This window comes from Silurus meridionalis, chromosome 15, assembly GCF_014805685.1.
Source record: "Silurus meridionalis isolate SWU-2019-XX chromosome 15, ASM1480568v1, whole genome shotgun sequence".
Classification (NCBI taxonomy): domain Eukaryota; kingdom Metazoa; phylum Chordata; class Actinopteri; order Siluriformes; family Siluridae; genus Silurus; species Silurus meridionalis.
This window is the reverse complement of record NC_060898.1, coordinates 17,746,087-17,768,813: the sequence shown is the minus strand read 5'-3', so window position 1 is coordinate 17,768,813 and position 22,727 is coordinate 17,746,087. Positions and strand designations below refer to the sequence as shown.

At 39.0% G+C, this 22,727-nt stretch overlaps 2 protein-coding genes across 2 annotated transcripts; one reads left to right on the top strand and one right to left on the bottom strand.

The window, feature by feature from the left end:
* The first annotated feature begins 136 nt into the window (after positions 1-136).
* Positions 137-13,466, top strand: slc7a3a (solute carrier family 7 member 3a). The gene is made up of 12 exons (XM_046867776.1): positions 137-230; positions 5,695-6,118; positions 6,215-6,376; positions 6,459-6,630; positions 6,736-6,854; positions 6,948-7,170; positions 8,589-8,728; positions 9,355-9,457; positions 9,533-9,759; positions 10,416-10,582; positions 10,673-10,781; positions 12,282-13,466. The coding sequence occupies exons 2-12, from the start codon at positions 5,752-5,754 to the stop codon at positions 12,413-12,415; spliced, it is 1,923 nt and encodes a 640-aa protein (XP_046723732.1). The 5' UTR covers positions 137-230; positions 5,695-5,751; the 3' UTR covers positions 12,416-13,466.
* Positions 13,467-15,128: 1,662 nt separating this feature from the next.
* Positions 15,129-20,364, bottom strand: rab39ba (RAB39B, member RAS oncogene family a). The gene is made up of 3 exons (XM_046867777.1): positions 20,014-20,364; positions 18,014-18,240; positions 15,129-16,612 (listed from the first exon to the last, which is right to left on the bottom strand). The coding sequence occupies exons 2-3, from the start codon at positions 18,226-18,228 to the stop codon at positions 16,186-16,188; spliced, it is 642 nt and encodes a 213-aa protein (XP_046723733.1). The 5' UTR covers positions 18,229-18,240; positions 20,014-20,364; the 3' UTR covers positions 15,129-16,185.
* Positions 20,365-22,727: the final 2,363 nt, after the last annotated feature.

The following is a 22,727-nucleotide window of genomic DNA, read 5'->3' as shown; positions in this document are numbered from 1 at the left end:
TCGATTTGTATGTGTGTAGTCTTGGTGGCCAAAACTTCTAAAAACATAAAAATAAATATTTGGTGACTTCCATTTGATTAGAGTTGGGGGATGAATAAGGGGCGGAGATTATCCGAGTTGGGGGCGGTGTTTGTTTCTCTGTGACGTCACGACTGTTAGAGTCTAGTCTTCAGACTGGTGTGCCCCGTGCCATTCACTGAAGATTCTCTATCACTGCCCGAGCAACACAGGTAGGTTCATTTATTGTCTGATTTCATCATATCAGTGATATGCTTCATACATGTCAGATCATATTCAGTAATCCCCAAGTGAGCACAGATGGCGTGATTAGTATCATAACACTAGACCGAGAACTGAGACCCGAGAATCTCGCCTGTAGTTTTGTCTGATGCAATCTTACACGTCAATTAGGTTCATTTTCGATGCTAGCTCTAGCTTCCTAATGTTGAACTGTTCACATCACCGATTCGTTTATTTTTATTTTTTAATATATTGAGAGTCGAATTGCCCCTTTATGCTACGGCGCATAATAATAAAGGTCATAGGAATAGAATGGCGCTTCGATGAATAGATGAATGAATGCGTGCATCCGGTCTCAGCCATGTGCTGTTGTTATTGTTATAGATGTTATCATCAGCATCAGTTTGATGTATAATGCTTTGACCCAGTGCATGCATTGTATTTGTTGAACCAGTTTGCGTTTTACTTTTTTTTCGCATTCAAAATTGCATACGTGGTAAAAAAAAAATCTGGGTGAATCCGGATTTCATAAGACCTCTTGCATCATTCTGATGTCTTTGATCATCTATTGCTTCTGCATCCAAATGCAAATGCTGCTTTCGTATGTTTGTCTTCTATTGTGTCTATTTTGATTCACACTGACTGTAATGTACAGTAATATGTAGCCATTGGTATCCTTTATATTATCATATATGTTAATGTGTCCCTATGACTAAATAACCAAGATATATACATAGAGAAGGAGTGAGTAATATATGTATATGTATTTGTAAGAAGAGAGAGAGAGAGAGAGAGAGAGAGTGTGAGTGAGTTCCCGCTCAGAGTTGCATCAGCTCGAGAAGCAGGAGATGCCAGGTCACTCTTTATATGGCCATGATATATTTGCACTGTGGTAGGCAGCTGACGTGTCAACATTTACTTGATACTCCCATTTTTCCAGCGTTGTAGTAAAAAAAAAAAAAATGTACATTTATATATTTATCTAATCATCTGGTCGCTCGATATACCTTCGATATCGCTGCTTTGTTCATAACTCCATAGTGCCAGACCCAGTTGTGCCATGCTGACATTTTACTTCACAGACTATCCAGCTAAATTAGTTTATAACCACAAGCACATTATCCATCAGTAACCCAGGCTCTAAATGAATGTAGGTTAGATCAAATATCCCAGAGTTTAATCCTCTTATACCACAGCAAATTGCCAATATTTGCAGTTACCTGAAGAATAGCACGCCATCATTTCCTTGCTTGTAATTTGTCATTTCCAATATCGCTTATGTTATAACAGCTGTAATCATTCGCATTCTCTTTCGCTTACTCGCAAAACCTACTGATCGCACTACAGAAAACCTTCCAAGTCCGTTCCCATGATAAACAAAGCGCTAACACTGAAGACTCCTTTCAAAAAGGAGTCTGTTTCTGATCATGTATTTAGCTTCAAGGCAGGAAAGTGACCTATATTTTATTCTTGTTAGTATAAGGCAGGGTTTGGGCGGCGATCACGCTCAGTAATCTGAAGGTGAGGACAGATGGCGTGATTAGTGCTGCGGTTAATACACCAATAACAGTAAACAAGAACCTCGCCTGCAGTTCTATTTGATGCAGTCTTGCATGTACTTTGTTTCAGGGCATAATAGTGACCTAGTTTAAGACAGGATTTGGAGACTAATGATTATAGTAAGGGGGAAAAATGCAACACGAACGTTTATGCACGATGTCCTTTTATTACTCAGATGTAAAAAAAAAAAAGAATCCACCAATTTACTGATGCGCCACGTCTCAAATAAAACACCAAAATCCGCCATGGTGCACACATCCGGCAATTAAAACCGTCTGTGTGGAAACAGCAAAAGTTCCGTTTGGTGTCCTGATGATTTACTTGATTTAAAACACCATAATTACTTTAAAACATGCACAGGACTATTTTGTCTTCATTTTCTATATTGAGTATTGTTTCACTAATAATAAACATACATTTGCATAAAGCATCCATATTTGTCCATGCTCATGTTGATTAGACTATTAAAAAAACATTTAGAACAGATAAAAAATGTGCTAAAGTTGTGATTAATCACGAGTTAACTCATGGCAATCAAGCAATTAATTGTGATGAAATATTTGAATTTATTGACATCCCTAATATATATGGTTTGGTTTATTTTGTCACCACAAAAACTGTTTACTTTATAATTAAAAAAAAAAAAAAAAAATAGTGTTAGATTGAAAATAGTTAGATTGTTGTGGATACAGGAACCTAATCATGTTGATGTTCGATTAATAATGTTTGACTTTGCTTTAGTTTCGTAATGACGCATGAAGACACAGGAGTCGGCGATGTTTTGCGACACGGGCGAACCACCCACGTTACCTGTAGGAACTCTCAAAGCTGTAGGCTACGTGTTATGTTTCGGCGACATATTAAGTCATGGGCTCGAGTTACACAATTTGTAATCAAGATTTTGATATTTCAGGATCACAGCGTAATGATTTATGGCGATTTAGGCCAATTAAAAATAGTCATTTGTTGACATTTTTACTCAGTTATTTCCATCCAAGACGCCTGCAATGGTTCCTCTCTCAGTTGGTCACTCTTAATAATTTTCCATATCTTACCATGTCATTACTGGATTATAAGCTTTAGAGTTTGGAAAGGCGTGTAATGCAGAGGAGATTAGAAAGCCCCCCTCTGGACATGTTTCTGGCGTCGTTCTCGGGAATACGTGCGTCTACACATCTTACCCGAATCAGGGTTACTTTCCTAACTTTAAACAGCTGAGTGCTTGTAAGATCATGAATCAGGCTCTCATGCTGTTTGCATGTAATTTGGTACCAAATGCAAATGGCACCTGCGGCTCTCCAAACAGTTTTTTTCCAGCGTAACAAAATAAAACGCAAATAAAATCCTACGCGTTCTGTCACGGCACAAGGCTCACGATGGGTGTGTGCTTGTGCTCGAAAATGTCACGGCCTCGTATTTCTCTGTGTCCTGAGTTCGCCCATGAGTTCATCGAACATCAGTGGTACGGTCTACTGAGTCGAGGCATTACCGGCCTCGATTTCTGGAGAATCAGACTTTAGAAAGCAAGTTCCAGTGTAGGATTTGGATTATCCTGTCTTGCAAACATACTGCATCAAACCTGAATGGGCAATTTATATACAGCCGCATAGTGTTTGTTTTCCAACCTGTGAAAATGGTGAAAGTGTGTTCTTTAACCACGTCTTTTTTTTTTTTATGCAGAAAATTTTTTGTTCCCCCTGCAATAACAATAATGTTAAAAGGGGCTTTTCGTTTTTTGTTTTTCGTTTTCTCCAATTTCATTCCGATGCAACTGGGTGGTTTTTGATAGTAAAGGTGTAGGAAAAGGAACCAAAACACAACCCGAAAGCTCTTGTTTATAAAAGTCCAGCAGGTGGTTCTTTATGTAATCAGCTTAAAGGTGTATTGCAGTATTTATTTTGAGCAAAGCTCATCAATGAGGCACTCTACAAACTCACCCCCTTCTCTCTTTTTTTTGCACGCCATCCTTATTTACTCAAGACATACAGCAGCATCTGTACTGACCATTTGCTTTCTATTCATTCTAATTTTCCTCCACATACCTGACTTGCAGGTTTACTATTGTAGAGTAGCAAATGCACCATTCGCAGAAGGTCGGAATCGTAGAAATACAAAAGACGCTTTGTTGTTAGGGTAACGGGGGCCGTTAGTGGGTATTGTCAGTTAATTGGAACAGTTTGATGCATTTCTGAAGATCAGCATTGACTCTGTGGCACAGTTTCTCCCGGCGCCAGGCGTATCAGCTGGATGACCTCGTGGAGAACACAAGAAAGAGATTAGCGCCATTGTGCCCTAGTGACGCACTGTGGCGCATCAAGCCCCCCACCGTATTTCTTACAGCAGAACGGCCGTACCCCTGCGAGAGCCTCTCACACGCCAGAGACTCCTACTGAAAAGAATTTCTCAAGGCTTTGCACAGATCCCTGACTGTGCACTCCCTAACCTTTAGCTCTAAAATCACAAAAATTCAAAAAGCACACTACAGGATCATTTGTATAGTCTAATGGAGGTTTTGAATATTAATAATAGCATATTACGCAGATTGTGTGCGTTCAATCATGGCTGCCTTCTCACTAAACCAAGCGAGCCAGTGAGCAGTGAATGAAGGCAGTCATTGTGCATGTTGTCTGTAATCCAAGTGGTGTTTTTTTTCTAAACACTAAGCTCTTGCCTTTACCAATTTAGTTTTCTCCAGATTCTCCGCCAAGGTAAGCAGTCCATCAGAGATAGATAAAAGGGGTCTATTTCAACCTCTCCATTGTATGCCGAATTACGGAAATGCTTTTGTTTCTTTTTTTTTTTTTTTAGAAAAATTCCTTCTTTGTCCCACCTGTCTTTGAAGTATAAACACAGAGTACAGATGCGGTACTGTACGAGACATAATGTTTAGGTTTTCACATCCGCACCTCGGAACAGGTCATGTTAGGTTTTTGTTTGATTGACCTCCATATTTTCCGCAGGAAATCCGATTATTTTATTTTTTTTTCGGGAAAAATGGCAGCTGTGTTTGTATATCTCCAACAGTACCTGTTTAGCCCCACCCATTCTTACTATTCCAAATAATTTTGTTTTTGGAATGGGACTTTCTTGATCTTGGTGGAAATCTATATCCCAATCTATCTATATCTATGTCCCAGTCAATCGTTGAAAGAATGACGCACAGGGAAGGTGTGTTGCTATTATACATCGACCCTGACCGTGCCCTACTATTGTAAATATCAACACCAGGAACATGATGGCCTTGGTTTGGAACTAAGCCCTCTCGCTTTCGTATCAATTAGCGAAGACTTGAGATAACACAGCTGTGTCAAACAGCTTCTGTTCACATTTCCCATCCTTGAACCTCTTTATACAAAAAACAAAAACGCTCACTCGCTCACTATTATCACAGAAAAGAGTGTGTTCACTGATAGCATGAGCCAGGCCTGGTGTTAACGTCAGCGTTATGGTTCCACCTGATCAAATATCTGTGATGAAAAGGTACACCGCGTTGTGGAGACTGCCTTTGTAGCAGACTGCTCAGGTGACACGTCGAGTGCACTTTTTTTATGAACGTGAGGTGGATTATTTGTTTTTATGGCGAAAAAAACCCATAGTGTCTGACAAATTATTGAAATGTACAATACAAATCAAACTCTTGGGTTATAATGGCAGTGGTTTAAGTTTAGTTAAAGAGTCAAGTTTGGTGTGATTCAACTCTTTGGCTGGAATTCGGAACATTACAAACTGGCGGCCAGCCTGGAATTAGTGACGCTGATCCGTCATTCATGTGACGACTAGATCCGTTGTGTGTTAAAAAAAAAAAAAAAAAAGGCCCATGAATCATTTAGCAAATGACAGGCGTTCACACACCGCCTACACACCCACACTATCTGTTTCTTTCTTCATTCCTAGGTGTGTATAAACGAGCCTAGAAGTCTCGAGTACATTTTTCTTCATTCATTCATCACCATGGTGGATAAAGTGGCTTCTGTCGGGCGCATGCTGCTGCGGCGCCGCATTCTGGATTGTTCCAGTGATGAGACCCGCTTCGCCCGCTGCCTATCCACCTTGGATCTGGTGGCTCTGGGGGTGGGCTCTACTCTCGGCGCTGGTGTCTATGTGTTAGCTGGAGAGGTAGCACGGGAGAAGGCAGGACCTGCTATTGTTCTCTGTTTCCTGGTGGCAGCCCTGTCGTCCATGCTGGCTGGACTTTGCTACGCAGAGTTTGGGGCTCGGGTGCCAAAGACAGGCTCAGCTTACCTGTACAGCTACGTGACTGTTGGAGAAATCTGGGCCTTCATTACTGGCTGGAACCTCATCCTGTCTTATGTCATCGGTGAGTTGTGTGACTTTAAGGGAATGCTGCCTTAGATTGATATTTGAGACAGTGACATTTGAGAACAGGTCTCAATGAGCATCTTGTGATCTTTAGGTACAGCCAGTGTTGCCCGAGCATGGAGTTCCACCTTTGATAACCTGATAGAGCAGCGAATCTCGAGCTTCTTTAGGTCAGCCATGGCCATGAAGGTTCCAGGCAATGTCCTCGCTGAGTACCCAGACCTGTTTGCTCTCGTACTTATTCTACTGTTGACTGGTGAGTAAACTATCAATATGGAGGCTTGTTTTTGTGAATGCATGCAGAATGTCACTGAATTTCTGAATAATTTTCTTTATAGGTCTGCTTGCTTTTGGTGTGAGTGAGTCTGCGCTCGTCAACAAAATCTTCACCGGAATCAACCTGGTGGTGTTGAGCTTCGTTATGATCTCCGGCTTCGTAAAAGGCAATACAGCAAACTGGAATCTCACGCTGGATACCTTTGTGAATGACACCAACATCACAAAAATAGAGTGAGTTCGATTATGTTCATGATGCCGTTTAGCGTCTTTGTTTTTTTACACATTGGACGTGTGAATTCTATGCCCATGGTGTATGACTTGTTCTGATATCCTCAGAGATGTGGAGAAAACTTTTGGAACTGGCGGCTTCACACCGTTTGGCTTCCAAGGCGTCTTGGCTGGTGCGGCCACCTGTTTCTACGCCTTTGTGGGTTTTGACTGCATCGCAACTACAAGTGAGTCATTATATTTGTCCGGTTCTTACAATGTGTGGCTAATTTATCACACAAAATGCTCACTGAACTAACTCCGAACCCCTTTTTCTGTAGGTGAGGAAGCTAAGAACCCGATGCGCTCCATCCCTGTGGGGATTGTTGTCTCTCTGCTCATCTGCTTTTTTGCTTATTTCGGTGTGTCGGCTGCACTCACGCTAATGATGCCCTATTACAAGCTCAATACACAGAGTCCTTTGCCAGAGGCCTTCAGCTATGTAGGCTGGGCTCCAGCACGATACATAGTGGCTGTGGGTTCGCTATGCGCCCTTTCTACCAGGTAAGACGACCAAAAAGTTAGAAAAGGGCTTTGTTGGTGTGGATATTTGCTTTGAATTTAATGTTGTTATGGGATTTGATGAGGAAATTACATGATGTGGTAGATCGTTTAAAAATCTTACAGTGAGTGTCCGCTTCCCGTTTTGCTGTCATATCATTAAAAATTGAATTCGGAGAATGTTTAGGCTGAAGGTCCTGCACCTCTCCTTCTTCTTCTTCTTCTTCTTCTTCTTCTTTCGGCTTCTCCCATTAGGGGGCGCCAATCATCCGTCTCCATACCCCTCTGTCTCCTACATCTGCCTCTTTTAAACCAACTATCTGCATGTCTTCCCTCACCACATCCATAAACCTCCTTCATGGTCTTTCTTTTTTCCTCTTTCCGGGTGGCTCCATCCTCAGCATTCTCCTACTGATATACTCCATGTCCCTCTTCTGCACAAGTCCATACCATCTCAATCGCGCCTCCCTCACCTAGTCTCCAAAACATCCTACATGCGCTGTTCCTCTAATAAACTCATTTCTAATCCTGTCCATCCTCGTCACTCTTAACGAAAATCTTCAACATCTTCAGTTCTGCTACCTCCAGCTCCACCTCCTGTCTTTTACTCAATGCCACTGTCTCTAAACCATACAACATAGCAGGTCTCACCACAGTCCTATAAACTTTCTCTTTTACTCTTACAGATACCCTTCTATCACAAATCACTCCTGTCACTCTTCTCCACTCACTCCACCCTGCCTGCACTCTTTTCTTTACTTCTCTAACACACTCTCCATTACTTTGCACTGTTGACCCCAGGTACCTGAACTCCTCCACCTTCTCCATCTCTTCTTCATGTAACCACACCACTCCACTGCCCTCCCTTTCATTCACACACATGTACTCTGTCTTACTCCTACTGACTTTCATTCCCCTTCTCTCCAGCGCGTACCGACAGCTCTTCAGGCTCTTCTCAACCTGCTACCTACTCTCACCACAAATCACAATATCATCTGCAAACATCTGCACTACAGAGCTTAATTGTAAACCAAGGTGTCACATTGAACACTTTAACTGCCATGAACCTGATGGTTAATATATGGTATTATGGAGAAGCATGCCATAAGACTTGTTTTAATGGCCATATACAGTTAAACTGTTTTGTTTAAGGACAATATCATTATTAATGCTGTTATTACTATTATTGATACGTAGTAGTGTTTTTTTTTTTATTTTGCAAGGGAATGTTGTCCATGCTTAACCTGGATTAAAAGTGTTTCATCATGATTTGTTTGGTGTGGGAGTGAAGCATTGTGGTGGGAGGGCGGAGCCACTGGAAGGGGGTGTTGATAAGAATCTTGCTTAGGGTCCCAAAAAGCCTAGAAATGGCCCAGAGTTTAACAAAGTTCTCTACGATGTTTTTTTTCGCCATGCTTTAGTCTGCTGGGCTCCATGTTTCCCATGCCACGTGTAATCTACGCCATGGCTGAGGATGGGCTGCTGTTTCGCTCTCTCTCCAGCATGAATAAACGCACCAAAACCCCACTTCTGGCAACCATAGTGTCGGGCTTTGTAGCAGGTGAGAAACTAGTGCTAACGCACTTTGTGTACAAATTGGATGTTGCAATATCATATAATATCAATAGTGCTTGTAAGAAAGGATTCCTACTCAGTTGTATTTCCAGGCTTCACCACTAGAGGCAGACATACAGTTTACCAAGCTATTTAATTGGAATTTCTAATAAAGTTATAGATTTTCATGCCACTCATATATGATGCCACACTTATATAATGTTAATATCTTGGGCAATTATATGCAATAATTTCAGTTAAACAATAATAATTGTTACATGTGCAATAACTTGTATAACTATCATTGTAGTCTGACTTTTTCTGCCATCTGTTTCACTAAGGCTACACATTTATTTCACTTCAATCTTTACTTTAATCTTTAGTTTCAGCTGCAACCCAACAATTTGAAAAGGAATAGGATGATTTGGTTATAAAACTTTGTACAAAATCCTTCAAATTTTTTTTTAGACATTTAAAAAGCATCAGTTTTTCCACTTAATTTTAATGACTGTTTTTCTAATTTTAATTTTCATATTGTGTATAATGGAAATGTATTTAAAATATTAACCCCTCACCCATTGTAAAATGGTTTGGCTGCAATGATTTAATGTCCGTCTTTGACTTTTTTGGTAGCGCTCATGGCCTTCCTGTTTGACCTGGCTGCTTTGGTTGACCTCATGTCCATTGGGACATTGCTGGCCTACTCTCTGGTGGCAGTGTGTGTTCTTATTCTCAGGTAAGCCTCAAATTCAAATCCGTTCGAACCGTATTCGTTGAGTATGTGAATTGACCGGCTTGTGTGTTTGTGTAGATACCAGCCGGGAATGCTTATTTCCTCCAGTCAGAGCGAAAAACTGGTGGAGCTGGTGGGAGGTGAGAAAGTGGCAGTGGCAGGAGACAGCGGAGATGAATATGGTCTCGACTCCGAAGATCGTCTACCCAGAGAGAAGTTCTCCTTTAAGCTGCTCCTGGTTCCCTCCAGGGACACGCCGACTGAAATTTCTGGATTAATCGTCTATGCTGTAACATCAATTATCTGTAAGACTTGCTGCGATTGTTTTTTTGGTTGTTTGTTTGTTTTTTGTTGCGACCAGTAACGTCAGAGTATGCAAATGAAGTTTTTTAAATATTTCGCATGCAGCCATTCAGTGACGTACATACGGCTTTAAATTACAATACGGATATCAATTGGTAACGTTATTAGGTATCAGTTATGTTACCACAGTTTGCCAATAATTAAATAAATAACTGGGTGGACGGGTTTAAATGGATGGAATAATTGGGTGGAGAGTTGATTTGGTTCCGAGGACAACTTGATAAACAGATGAAAAGAATGCATTGAGGCTGTAAAGGTGGAAAGAAAGTGTGGGGGCTGATTAGATAGAGGGATTGAAATGATAAATGAGGTGATTCGAGGGGCAGGATGGGTGGAAAAAGGGAGGGAATGGATGCACGGATGGATGGGTTGAAGTTGGTGATGGAGATGACAAGACAATGGAGAAGTAGATATAGTGTTAAATGGATATAAAGATCGAAACTTGGTTGCTATGGGTTCAGTGTATGTTTTCAGAAAAATACAGACAAGGTTTAATTGATCAATATAAATAGAAGTTTAGAAGAAAAGCAGAATTTGTTCTGACTTATCATGGCGATGAGATGTTGAATGTAACCTGTGTGCGTTCTGTTCTCCTCAGCCGTACTGATCACTGTGCTCTGTGCCGTTTTGGCCCAGTGGCTGGACGAACTAATGGAAGGTAATGTTTTGCTGTTGCTTGTGTGCATCCTCCTTACGCTGCTGTGCTCCTTCTGCATCATCATCATTTGGAGGCAGCCTGAGAGCAAAGTAGCGCTCACCTTCAAGGTATGATAAACAATTCTATAAAATTCATTATGTCTGTGTTGTTCAGTAGTAGTGCTGATAACCTGATGCTTTTTTTTTTCCTCTTTGCAGGTGCCCTTTCTGCCCTGGCTGCCTCTGTTCAGTGTTTTTGTCAATATCTACCTCATGATGCAGCTGGATCTGGCAACGTGGTGCCGCTTTGCCGTTTGGATGGCTATTGGTGAGCTCTTTATTTATTGGTTCAACGTTGCACACTCGTACACTACACACTGTAACTGTGGCATGTTTTTTATTTGTTTCCTCACAGCCTTGCTCTCGTCCAGCTTATAACAACTACATGAAAAATACTGACATAAATAAATAATAATAACAGTAGCGATAATAATATAATGACTGTTATAGAGACATTATTCTCTGGAAATATCTGTCTGAGAAATAACCCCAATTGTATTTCATATTTTGTTCATTTTTGCTATACACACACACACACACACAATCACACACAGGGACGTTTTCCTAGCATTTTCTTTTAGATTTTTTTTTCTTCATTTTACTGCGATGTCTGACTTTATACCCAAACTGTTATAAGTTTTGTGCAGTTGCTATTTAGGAATGAAGGAATTGTTGTGGAGATGAATCAGTAGCAAGTGTAGTAATGTATTAACTGATAAAGCCACGCTGCTATAATTAAGCTATTTAAGCTACTAAATTAAAATGAGAATGAAAAATGAAAGCCTGTTTAAAAGCAGGCTTGTCTGGCTGTTCCTAGAAAGGACATGTGTGATTGCAGGCCACTCTCCCTTAGCCTGTTCAGGTGTGACTGATTGGAATGAAAGCCTGCTCCCACACAGACACACACACACACACACACACACACACACACACACACACACATATTAGACCAGTCTATTCTATACACACACTCAACACATATATATACATATATGTGTTGAGTGTGTGTATAGAATAGACTGGTATCATGGAGTATATATATATTGGTAGTTCCGATCTTACGATTTTCCAATTACAATAACAATATTTTAAGCTTCACGCGGCAGGCAAAGTAGAATAGCAGTACAAGAGCGTTTACTGTGGTGTTTCAAAGCCCTATTTTAGCTCTTGTTTCTGATTAGTATAATCAGCTACAGGTGTGCTTCTTACCACTCGTTTCATCCGGCTCCGCCCTCCACTTGCGTACCGCCACTCGTCCACGCACCCACTGCCACATGCATATATACCGTATAGTTTACAATTTACAGTACTGTACTGCTCTGTTTTGCTATATTATGTACTGTAACTTGTTAAATTAATACCATACTAAATATATTTTATTTTATCACTCTTATATGTAATTCTAGGGCATTCACCCACGTCATTATCCATGTATCGGTGTTATTGTTGCCACATTTACAGTGTAGGTGGGGTTCAGTATGAATGGAATGTGTATTTCAGCAGTTCAAACATTAAGAGTTTGAGCAGACAAAGGCACACAGAAAGACAAGGCACCTGCTGACTTCACGCTAGGAAGTAATTAAAAAAATGTGAGCAATGCAATGGAAAGTGAAAATCCGGTATAAAAAACAGGTTGATTTCAACTGAATTTCATTCAGGAACTTTCCTAGATAGAAGTTGTTCACGTAGTTGTTGTGAACACGTGTCACAACTACTCCTTTGGCTTGTTGATTTATTCCAGACCTCCTGTTGTTTTTCATTTTTTCAGGCTTCATGATCTATTTCTTCTACGGGATCTGGCACAGCAGCGAAGGCCTGAACAGCACCCAGCGAAAAAAGAACAAGAAAAGCCCCATCTACTTAGGAGGTGATGAGAGTGAATTGGAAGGCATGGCTCCTTGATAAGCTCAGAAGGCAGTTTATCTCTAAACATGAAGTACTACACAAAGGCTACAAATTCAGTGTTATACAATTGAACGTCTTTATTGTATTGGTTTTTGTTGAGCGTTTTGTTAAAAAAAAAAAAAGAAAGAAAAACAAATGTGTGAGAAAGAAAACAAAAAACAGACTGTTCTCAGTACATTAAATGAGTATGATGTAGAAAGTTTTACTTGACGTCGAGGGTCTTGGTGCATGGCAATAGAGGAATACAGTAGCGATAAACATCTAGCAGATGTACTCTTTTATACAGTAGAAGCTGGTTTGAGTATACAGGGTATTTGTGAACATGTAATGATTTGTGAGCGGGTTCCATAATCTTGTCATTAATACAACGTCGTAAAAAAAAAATGAATATATAAATAAATAAACACTGCACACTTTGGGGACAAAGCTGCTACGAAGACCAGAGTGGGGTCCAGGCACATTGAGTGTTACTCGATGTGACGTTACAGTACCCTCTAGTGGCTAGTGTACAAAATGCAATGAAGAAAACAAAATCACTACATTTCGACTTTACTTGTTTACGCTTTAACGGTAATTGCTGAGAGCAGGCAGTGTTTATGCATTTTTTAGTATTAAGGCAATTTTTTTCGATTATATGTTATTTGGTTTCCTTTATTCTGAAACAGTAAGATCTATTACTGAGTTAGTACCCTAGAATGTGTGAGGTCACTGAAAAACAACATATGTTCTGTTGTACAATAAATTGATAATCTTTTTTTAATGTTAATGCCCTTTTATAACCAAAAAGTAAATATGTAAGAGATTAGACAGACTCTTCAAGGGGTTTCAGTGGGAAACTGGGAAGTCACAGAAAGAGAATGAAAGGAAAACTAATACAAAATCCTGCACTGGTATTTTTATATTCTTTTTATTGTTAATTTTGATAGCTATCATATTTAAACTGAAATGAGAAGGACTAACACGTGTGTGTGTGTGTCTACAAGTTGTGTGTATATATATATATATATATATATATATATATATATATATATATATATATATATATATATATATATATATAGAGAGAGAGAGAGAGAGAGAGAGAGAGATACATTAATTTCATTGGTTGGGAAAATTGGAAAGAACTACTCATGCTTTAGATCTCTCCCAGCTATATCCTGGTTCCATTTATCATCTTGGTCAGATAAACTAATTATGACTAATTATGATCTTTAAAAAACATCCCCCTAATTCTTTTTTCACTCAGATGTGTGATTTTTTTTTTTTCAATTATTATCATAATTTAACTTTTTTGTACAGAAAAGTTTGAGCTTTTTTTCCCCAAGCAGAAACGGAAAGATCTCAGGAGTGAATTTGTTTAATTTTTGGACCAATCTTTTGTTGTTAAGACTCTTAAAAGCACCATATTTTCCATTTTGCCTTTTTTTGGCCAGGAGCACACACACACACACACACACAATATATGTATATTTATATATATATATATATATATATATATATATATATATATATATATATATATATATATATTCTACATATAAACCTCTGAAATGATTGGGTATTGACTGGAATGTCTATTATATCTCACAGTAAAAATACTTGTGAGGGAAAATATATTATATATATTTTTAGTTTCCATTGAAACTTTTTTTTTTTGTTGCTGTGGTTGAATGAATCTTTTTCCATTCATATTTTTTTTTGTAGAATTATTTCTAATGTAGTAGAGGTGTAGTGTATGTCTGTATATAAATATATATAATAAGCTTTAATATTGTAACAAACTCTTTTCTTGCTTTGTCTATATTTGATGCACTAATTATTCTTGCTTTTATGTATTTTAAGTTTAGAAATGTATTTTTGTATAGTATTACCATCTTACTGTATGTACAATATATAAAATGTGTCTATTTACATGATCTATACATGTAAATGTTCAGTGTTCTGAGATACATTAGTGTCAGGAGTTTTCAGATTGGATACAGAACAGTGCCTGAAGTTTAAATTCCTCCTTGTAGATCCTCGTGGCTGGGGTATGGCCTGGCATACCAGCCATTTGCCTTTCAGCATCACTTTAAGTGTATTTTATTATATCTTTACTACAGTCTCTACTTTTGTTTGTCACTGGAATTTTGTACACTGTAAATGTCATGTAAATTTTTTTTTTAAATAAAAATGTAATTCTTTAATGGACATATAAGTTCTAAGGCTCAAATCTTTTTAAAGTCAATTTTGGGGCCAAATCTGAGATTTTTGTGTCTTTGTTAGACGTACAGAGGGTGAATGGACGGTTCCTAAATGTGTGGTTCCCAATGTGAACCATGAAGGAGTGATGGTGTGGGGGGGTTGCTGATGAAGTGGATGGGGAATTGAGGGCACACATCACAGCATTTTGCAGAGACACGCCCTCACATCTGGTTTGCACAGTTGGTTTTCCAGCAGGATAATGACCCCAAACACACCTCTAGTTTATGTAAGAGCTATTTGTCCAAGAAAGAGAGCAATGGAGTGCTGTTATCTAAATCCAAATGAGATGCTTTGAGAGTGAACAAAAAGCATCCAACAAGTACTCAACTTCTCTGAGAACTCCTTCAAGATTGTTGGAAATTCCAGGTGACTACCTTGTGAATCTGAAGAGAGAATGCCAAGAGTGTGCAACGCTGTCATTAAAGCACCCAATCCCTGAAGCCCAATAAACAGCTTGGATCGGATGTAGTCTTTCATTAATAATCTTTCATGACACATTTTTTATTGGTATTACATTTCATCTTTCATACAAGAGCAATAAATACATAGCTAATAGTTGGTTCAACCTGTTAAATGACAATGTATTGGTTAATAGTCAAACAATAAATTTTTTTAAGGATATGAAAGAGTTAAAGCTTTAAAGAAGATCCCATTCCGAATGTTCGTTTTTAAAGACTGGATCAGAAAAGAAATGAGACGAGATGCTAGAATAATAATAGTGAGGATAAATAAGACGCCATTTTGTGTAAAATGTCTGTCAGATGACCTGGTGTTTGCTTTACACTGTAGTCCTTCTTCAAATGCCTGAAACGTTCCAACTCACGATTAATAGTAAAAACGTCAGAGGTTACTGCAAGCGAGGGAATCGTTTACGATTAACCAAACGATGGCGTTTTGTATTCATAGCAGTAATGGAGTTAGATATGCAAATCAGACTCAGTGGAAAGCTCACTGCATGCTTTCTATAAAAACAGATGCCATTTATTAAGATGATTAAAATGAAATAAATAGAGAATAGATGATGATAATGTAAAACACAACATGGCAACCCAACCTATGGTGATACTTTGACATATATGATTCTCCCCTTTCACTTCTCTACAAATCATTTAAATCGCAGGAAAATGGGACACCGATGTCTAAATTTGTCTTTTGTTCGGGGTTTAAAAGACCACGACTAGGTCAAGGAGGCAATGCATTCACTTATATAAGCATTCCTGACTTTCCTGTGCATAGTCCTTCCAATTTAGTCCAGAGCTCTTCACTTTGCACTAACAAACAGGCTTTTGTTAACATAAAACAGATTTTTGAACAAGATCAAGGCCTGGGTTTTGTGCAGAACTACTCAAGAGTGAGGTCGAAGGAACCTAGAACGTGTCCTAAAATGGATCTGGGTTCTGCTATGTACAGCTGTGTACAGGAGCTCACCGGTCAAGAAGGCAGTGTAAGAGGCCAAGCTGAGGGAACACAATATGACTGGGTTTGCAGAGGAGAAGCATGATGCAGCTGCAGGGCATGGTCAATCAGCACAGGCAGCGGCGATCACTCTTGGTCACTTCCTCAGACGAGTGCACCACATTGGGCACAAAGCCACTCTTCACCCCCTCCCAGCCTTCTTGGATGGTGATGTCGCCCTGCTTGACGAGCTCGAAGATGTCACGTGTCAGCTCGGTGAAAGCCCGCTCGACGTTAATAGCGTCACGTGCCGATGTCTCCACGTAGCGCATGCCGTAGGCCGCTGCCAACTTCTCCGCTTCCTGCTGGCTCACCTGCCGCTGCGGCTCCAGGTCACACTTGTGGCCCACCAGCAGGAAGACGATGCTGTGTGGCTGCACATGGCTGCGCGCCTCCTCCAGCCACTCGTGGACATTCTGGAAGGAGCGTCGATTGGTGATGTCGAACAACAGTAGGCCACCTACTGAATTACGGTAGTAAGCTCTGGTGATAGACCTAAAAATAAAAGGGAAGTTAAGAAGATCAGAACACAGAGTGGAATTTCAAACAAACGTTAATCGTTTTTCCACTTATAGGATGAAGAACCAAGTCAAGTCAAGTCAAGTTTATTTGTATAGCGCTTTTCACAACAGACATTGTCTCAAAGCAGCTTTACACATATCAACAGTGATGGTGAATGGTGTGAATTTGTCCCTGATGAGCAGCCGTGGCGACTGTGGCAAGGAAAAACTCCCTTAGATGTTATGAGGAAGAAACCTTGAGAGGAACCAGACTCAAAAGGGGAACCATCCTCATCTGGGCGACATCAAGAGTTTGATCATATCACCAAACTGACAACAGCCAGGTACAGATTAGGGATGTAACCTTTTACTGCCAAAACAGTCCTGACCCGTCGAGCATGAACAACATTACTTCTTCGGACCACACAGGTTTATAAGTGTGTACAAATAAAAGTAGACCCTTTTAAGTATTGCTCTTATTTTATGAGGAAAAATGCGTTTTGCTTTTTTGCTTGACTTGACTTGGCGCATCAGTAAAACAAATGTTTAGTGATTAAAAATGTTTCTGTGGATTTTTTTACACACACAAGTACCTAGATGAACCAAAAACTCATACAACTCATACAAGGGGGCACAGGATTGCACAGATATAAAGATTGCAGGACAAACAAAGATCATGTTCATCATCACAGATATACAGTCTCTTGTCAAGAAGTGAAAATCAGATGTTCTCTGGCTGGAAGGGATGGCATAATGTCTCTCCTGACATTCACAGTGGCCCTGAGCGTATGAATTTGGAAGAGGTATCTAGCACTTTATTTCAATCGTGTTACACCCTTTGACGAAACATGAGCAGCAGTGCAGTGGGGGTTGTCTGGCTTCATGTGTCTGTGAGGAACCACGTGATAGCCTTCAGCCACCCCAGATGGTAGCTGTTGTATGATAGGGGAGAGCTTTGTTGTATTTCAGTGGGTGAAAATTGACAGGTGATCAAAAATATAGGAGAAAATGAAGATTTAAATGGAGAATTGATCTTTACAGCGTTAATTCGTTCATCTTTAGTACCTGACTGGTCAGGGTCCTGCTGGGTTTAACTGGTATACTATTTAAGCAAACAAATCTTTCTGTTTTAAGGACACCCACTTAGGGTTTATATAAGAATACAGATTTGGTTCTTCAAATCACTGAACATATACAAATAATGACGTTTTACATCCATAGAGTAAATCTTAGATAAGCTTAAAAGATCTTACAAAATATTGCTAGAATATTGCATATGTCTGGCTTTTCACCTGCAGTATTTCCAGCAGTATCAGGAAACCATATTGTTTTTTGTACTCAGGCTCTACTAACAGTCATATATATAATCAATATCCTTGATGATGCTCAGTCATACCTGAACCTCTCTTGTCCAGCTGTGTCCCAGATCTGCAGTTTGATGCGTTTGCCTGGTTCGATCTCCACCAGGCGGGAGAAGAAATCCACTCCAACAGTGGGGTCCGACACCTGTGCAAAACGCCCCTCTGTGAAACGTCTGATCAGACAAGATTTGCCCACGGTCGAGTCGCCAATGACAATCAATCGGAACTGGTATAGCCATATAGCTTCCATATCTCATGAGATCTAAAGATGAAAAAGAGTCAAATGTGCTTTTAGAGTAATATACAGTATTGTAAATGAATCTTTTTTTTTTTACTTCAATTCATTGATCAGTAAACAGTACAATCAATAAAAACTATATTACATTCATTATTTTGGATTTTTTTTTTATCTCTTAGACCATTATCTCATAAACCATCAGTTTGGATGTGGTTAAAGTATTTGTGCAGAAAATCTTAGACAGCCTTGATTATGATTTCATTAGAAAAATGTCAATGATTTAGTATAAAATAAAATGAAAAAGAAAAAAACATACATTAACATGAACCTTTTCTTTATTAATACATCAACCATAAAAAAGACCAAATGCATTATTGCATTTGTGGTTTTCAGAGATTTTTCTTCTGTATGTTCTAAAATTAAATTCAAATGGGAAATATTAGTGTTACATAATCACTCATCAAGAAAAAGCTGCAGTACTGGGCCAGTTAAATTAACCTGCCAAATAAAAAATTATCCATTGGTCCATCGGTGAAATGACAATGTAACCTCTAGTTCTTTTTTTTTTATTAAGTTTGTCATTTCGCCTCTTACTACTAAGATATTAAATAATTTTACACTATAATTCAAAGGCCCAGATGAACTCTTTTGATGAACTTTTAAACTATCCATCTCTCTCTCTCTCTCTCTCTCTCTCTCTCTCTCTCTCTCTCTCTCTCTCTCGCTCTAGTAACTACAAGCTTTTCTACATCGGAAAAGGTTCCAAAGAGAATCCTTTAGGACTCATGGTGGCTCAGGTTTTGGGTTGACGATCAGAACTTTCTCCCCCTGGTGTGCTGTATCATGACTGACTAAGATTAACTTCGTAACAAGCTGGTATGTGCAAAATGCTTAATATGATTATTTTCAAATAGAATATGTGTCCAAATAGGCTCCTGAAAAGCAAAGATTTGAAAAGAGTGCACAATTCTTTCCTACTGCTATTTTTAGTTACTAAATAACAGAACAATAAGCTGTGAGTTTAAGACATTGTACATCATTGTATGTGTAATCACGATCACCGGTGGACACTCCTGGGTTCTTCTGTTTATTGATTTATTGTTGTTGTTAATTTTGTTTGGCTTTTCTCTTTTATTTGTACTTATTGATGCCTGTTATATCTTGACACAATAAGCTAGTAAACCTGTGTACAATACCATTTAGATAATCTATTGACAAAAATAGAAAATAATTCAAGGGGGAAAAAATACAGAGGTAACAAAACAATAAGAATGGAGTGCATGTAGAATAGCCCAATGGTCCTGAAGTGTCCTGCATCATTTCTCTAGGCTTCCCCAGATTTCGAGCTACAAGCGACCACTAATCTGCACCAGCCATGTTTTGGCTTGAAGATCAACCAAGCATCAGTATCAGTAATGGCATTGTAAGTGTTGTGATGAAGCTGCTACACTGGAATGATGCTGCAATTTATTTCATGCATCAGTCATTCTCCTGCAAATTGCAGGCGGTTACACCACCACAGCACTGCCTATTCCACGGATACCAACAATTACCCGCGGATGGGGTGGGTGGGTGGGGGTTGAGGGGGCACGTGGCCCTTTGGTGAGTAGATAACACTGTATTGTCTCGTGGAGGCCTAGGAATTGAGTGCAAATCTGTGAGTCTTTAGCATATTCTGCCAGGCTAAACACCACACACACACACGCGCTACACACGCACGCACAAACGCGCACACGCACGCACGCACACGCTTTTTTTATTATGTCCCACGACCCCATAATGACACGCTGCAAATACCTCAGTCGAGCTTCTTAATGTCTTGCAAAGGCCAAACCCATGATCTTCATTGTGGGTCGGTGTGCAAAACGAGCGGCGTCCCTGAAGCCAAGCATCCGCACACACACACACATCCGGGCACGTTTGGTTACAAATAAAAGCCGATGCTACTAGTTTCGTGCAATCACTCCACGAGAAGCATAAACACTAAACAAACGGGTGAGCAAATATTCTCAATTTCGATCAAAAATCCATGTACCCAATCGAAATCTTCGACCTCATGATAATGGATGAAAGAATGTTTGTAAAAATTTGCTGATGAAATGGCAGCATCATCAGCATCATATAGCCTGACTCATCCCTCATCAGTACCACTACCGTAAAGCGCCGAGTGATGGCGCAAAACGCGGGGGCGCGCACTGGGGCGCTGGCGGCTGCTGCGCGCACACTACAGCCTTTACAGTGTGTAGGAGGATCTCGACGTCCAGGCCTACTACAAGAGGGTCTCCATACACCAGGAGAGACGGAGGAGGCTCTGAGGAGGTGCAGATGGTGCAATCAATACACGTTTAGACGTGTCCTGTGGGTGCAGGGCTCATGAACTGTGCATTCATTCACAATTAGCTGTTTAAATAATGGATAATAATGAATCATAGCTGATTTCTGTGATTAAGAAAAGATGCTCCTTCTTTTGGTCTCTGTACAGTAACAGTTACATTGATCAAATTGTTCAAGCATAAATAATAAACTGGGAAATACATATCATTTTTTGTGTAATTTGACAAGAGTGCTTTGTGTTTCACAAAACAGTATATTATTTAGTAGTTATTGTGTTTGCCTATGTACACCTACTCATTATTCAGTTATTCAATCAGCCAAGAACAAAATTGTGAGACTATCATGGGATTTCTTTTTTTTTTTGGTCCTGATAAGTCATACCAGATTCCTGTTTTTGTTTCAGGACTGGAACCCGGTGTCTAAAAAGGTCTCCTGCTGTTGTAACCAATTCATTCTAAAATCCATTGCTTTCTGCTCAAGATGGTTGTATAGAGGGATTTATTAAATTCCTGGGAGCTCAAACTAATTATTTAATCCTTTGACCTATGTTATCAACAAGTTGTTTCCACCCACAGATCTACCACTCAGTCATAGGGTTTTTTTTACCTTTTCATGTGTAAACTCTAAAGAAATGTTGTGTATGGAATTCCCAGGAGATCAGCACATTCTGGAATATGTGAACAAACCCATTTGGCACCAGCAATCATGCAATGATTCAAGTCACTTTGTTCTCAACCCATGTTTGAAAGGATACGTGCATAAATGTGCAGGTGTACAAAAGTATGTGCATTTAAATGCATGGTGTTAGAGCAGGGAAAACACTGCAATACGCAGAAACAGATAAGGATGAAGAGATGTCATTTTAAAAGAAGAAAAAGATGAGGAAGAAGAAAAGAAGAAGAAAAAATAAAAAGGAAAGGGAAAAAAATAATAATAACAACAACAACAATAATAATAATAATAATAATAATAATAATAATAATAATAATAATAATAATAGTAAGAGATAGGAAGAAGAAGAAACAAGAAAACAAACTAATTTATAATAATAATGTTATTATTATTTACAATAAAAATAATTACAGTAATATAAAAACTAATAATAATAAAAGTAGATATGATATAAAAATAAAAATATGATGATGATGATAATAATAATAATAATAATAATAATAATAATAATAATAATAATAATACAAGGAGAAGAGGAAAAAAAAGTAAAGAAAAAAAATTAATAATAATACTAATAATAATAATAAGAGATAGGAAGAAGAAGAAAAAGAAAACTAACAAACAAATAATAATAATAATAATAATAATAATAATAATAATAATACAGTTTTTCTCAATTGCTAAAACTCTAAACCCTATTGTCTGAACCAAATGCTCAGTTGCCTGAACCCACTGATTGAATTAATCACTCTTTTGGCAAAACCATAAGCACTTTTCACCTGTTTAGACACAACTTGCCAACACATTTTCATTGTGATGCACCCGTGCTGCATAATGGTGAGCACAGGTGACAAAAGTCAAACACAATTAAAGCACAAGTGTCACCACTTGAACACAACAACTCAAAATGGATCACACTTGTGGCTAATGATGTGAGGAAACATATGCAGTAAGCCAGTTCAGAGAGCACTGGTTTGTGAGACCCTACAATGGATAGAAATCTGAAAGAGTTCGTGTGAGAGGAGGTCGAGGTGGTCACCAAAGACAAGGAACAGTAATATCTGATGAAATCAGAGCAACTGTGATTGACCATGTTCTTGTCCATGGTATGAGCATGAGGGAGGCTGGACAAAGGGTACAACCAAACATCAGTAGATTCACTGTGTCCACCATAATCCGAACATTTAGAGAAGAGAACAGGTAATTACCTTTTTTTGACATTATAGTACAGTATGTAAATGTTGACAGCATTTACTGTATGACATACTATATACTGTACCACAGTATACTGTAAGTAAATATATGTTTCAGTACATCACTGTACCAATGTACTGTAGTACTGTAATGGAGGGTTGGTCTAACTGTCTGTAGGCCTAGTATTCCATGTATATTTTTTGTAACTCCATGTTCTCTTTTTGTAGAATTGAAAGACTGCCACATGGGGTGGGAGGACATGTATGTTCTCCCCCCACCAAGAGACCCTAATTGTTGAGATGGTCAATGAG

Excerpts from the sequence above, each read along its gene's own strand:
- rab39ba (XM_046867777.1), bottom strand. The coding sequence starts at position 18,228 with ATGGAAGCTATATGGCTATACCAGTTCCGATTGATTGTCATTGGCGAC. Across the intron at positions 16,613-18,013 it reads GCTGGACAAGAGAGGTTCAG|GTCTATCACCAGAGCTTACT; the intron begins GTATGACTGAGC and ends TTTTATTTTTAG.
- slc7a3a (XM_046867776.1), top strand. The coding sequence starts at position 5,752 with ATGGTGGATAAAGTGGCTTCTGTCGGGCGCATGCTGCTGCGGCGCCGC. Across the intron at positions 6,855-6,947 it reads TGACTGCATCGCAACTACAA|GTGAGGAAGCTAAGAACCCG; the intron begins GTGAGTCATTAT and ends CTTTTTCTGTAG. Across the intron at positions 10,583-10,672 it reads AAGTAGCGCTCACCTTCAAG|GTGCCCTTTCTGCCCTGGCT; the intron begins GTATGATAAACA and ends TCCTCTTTGCAG.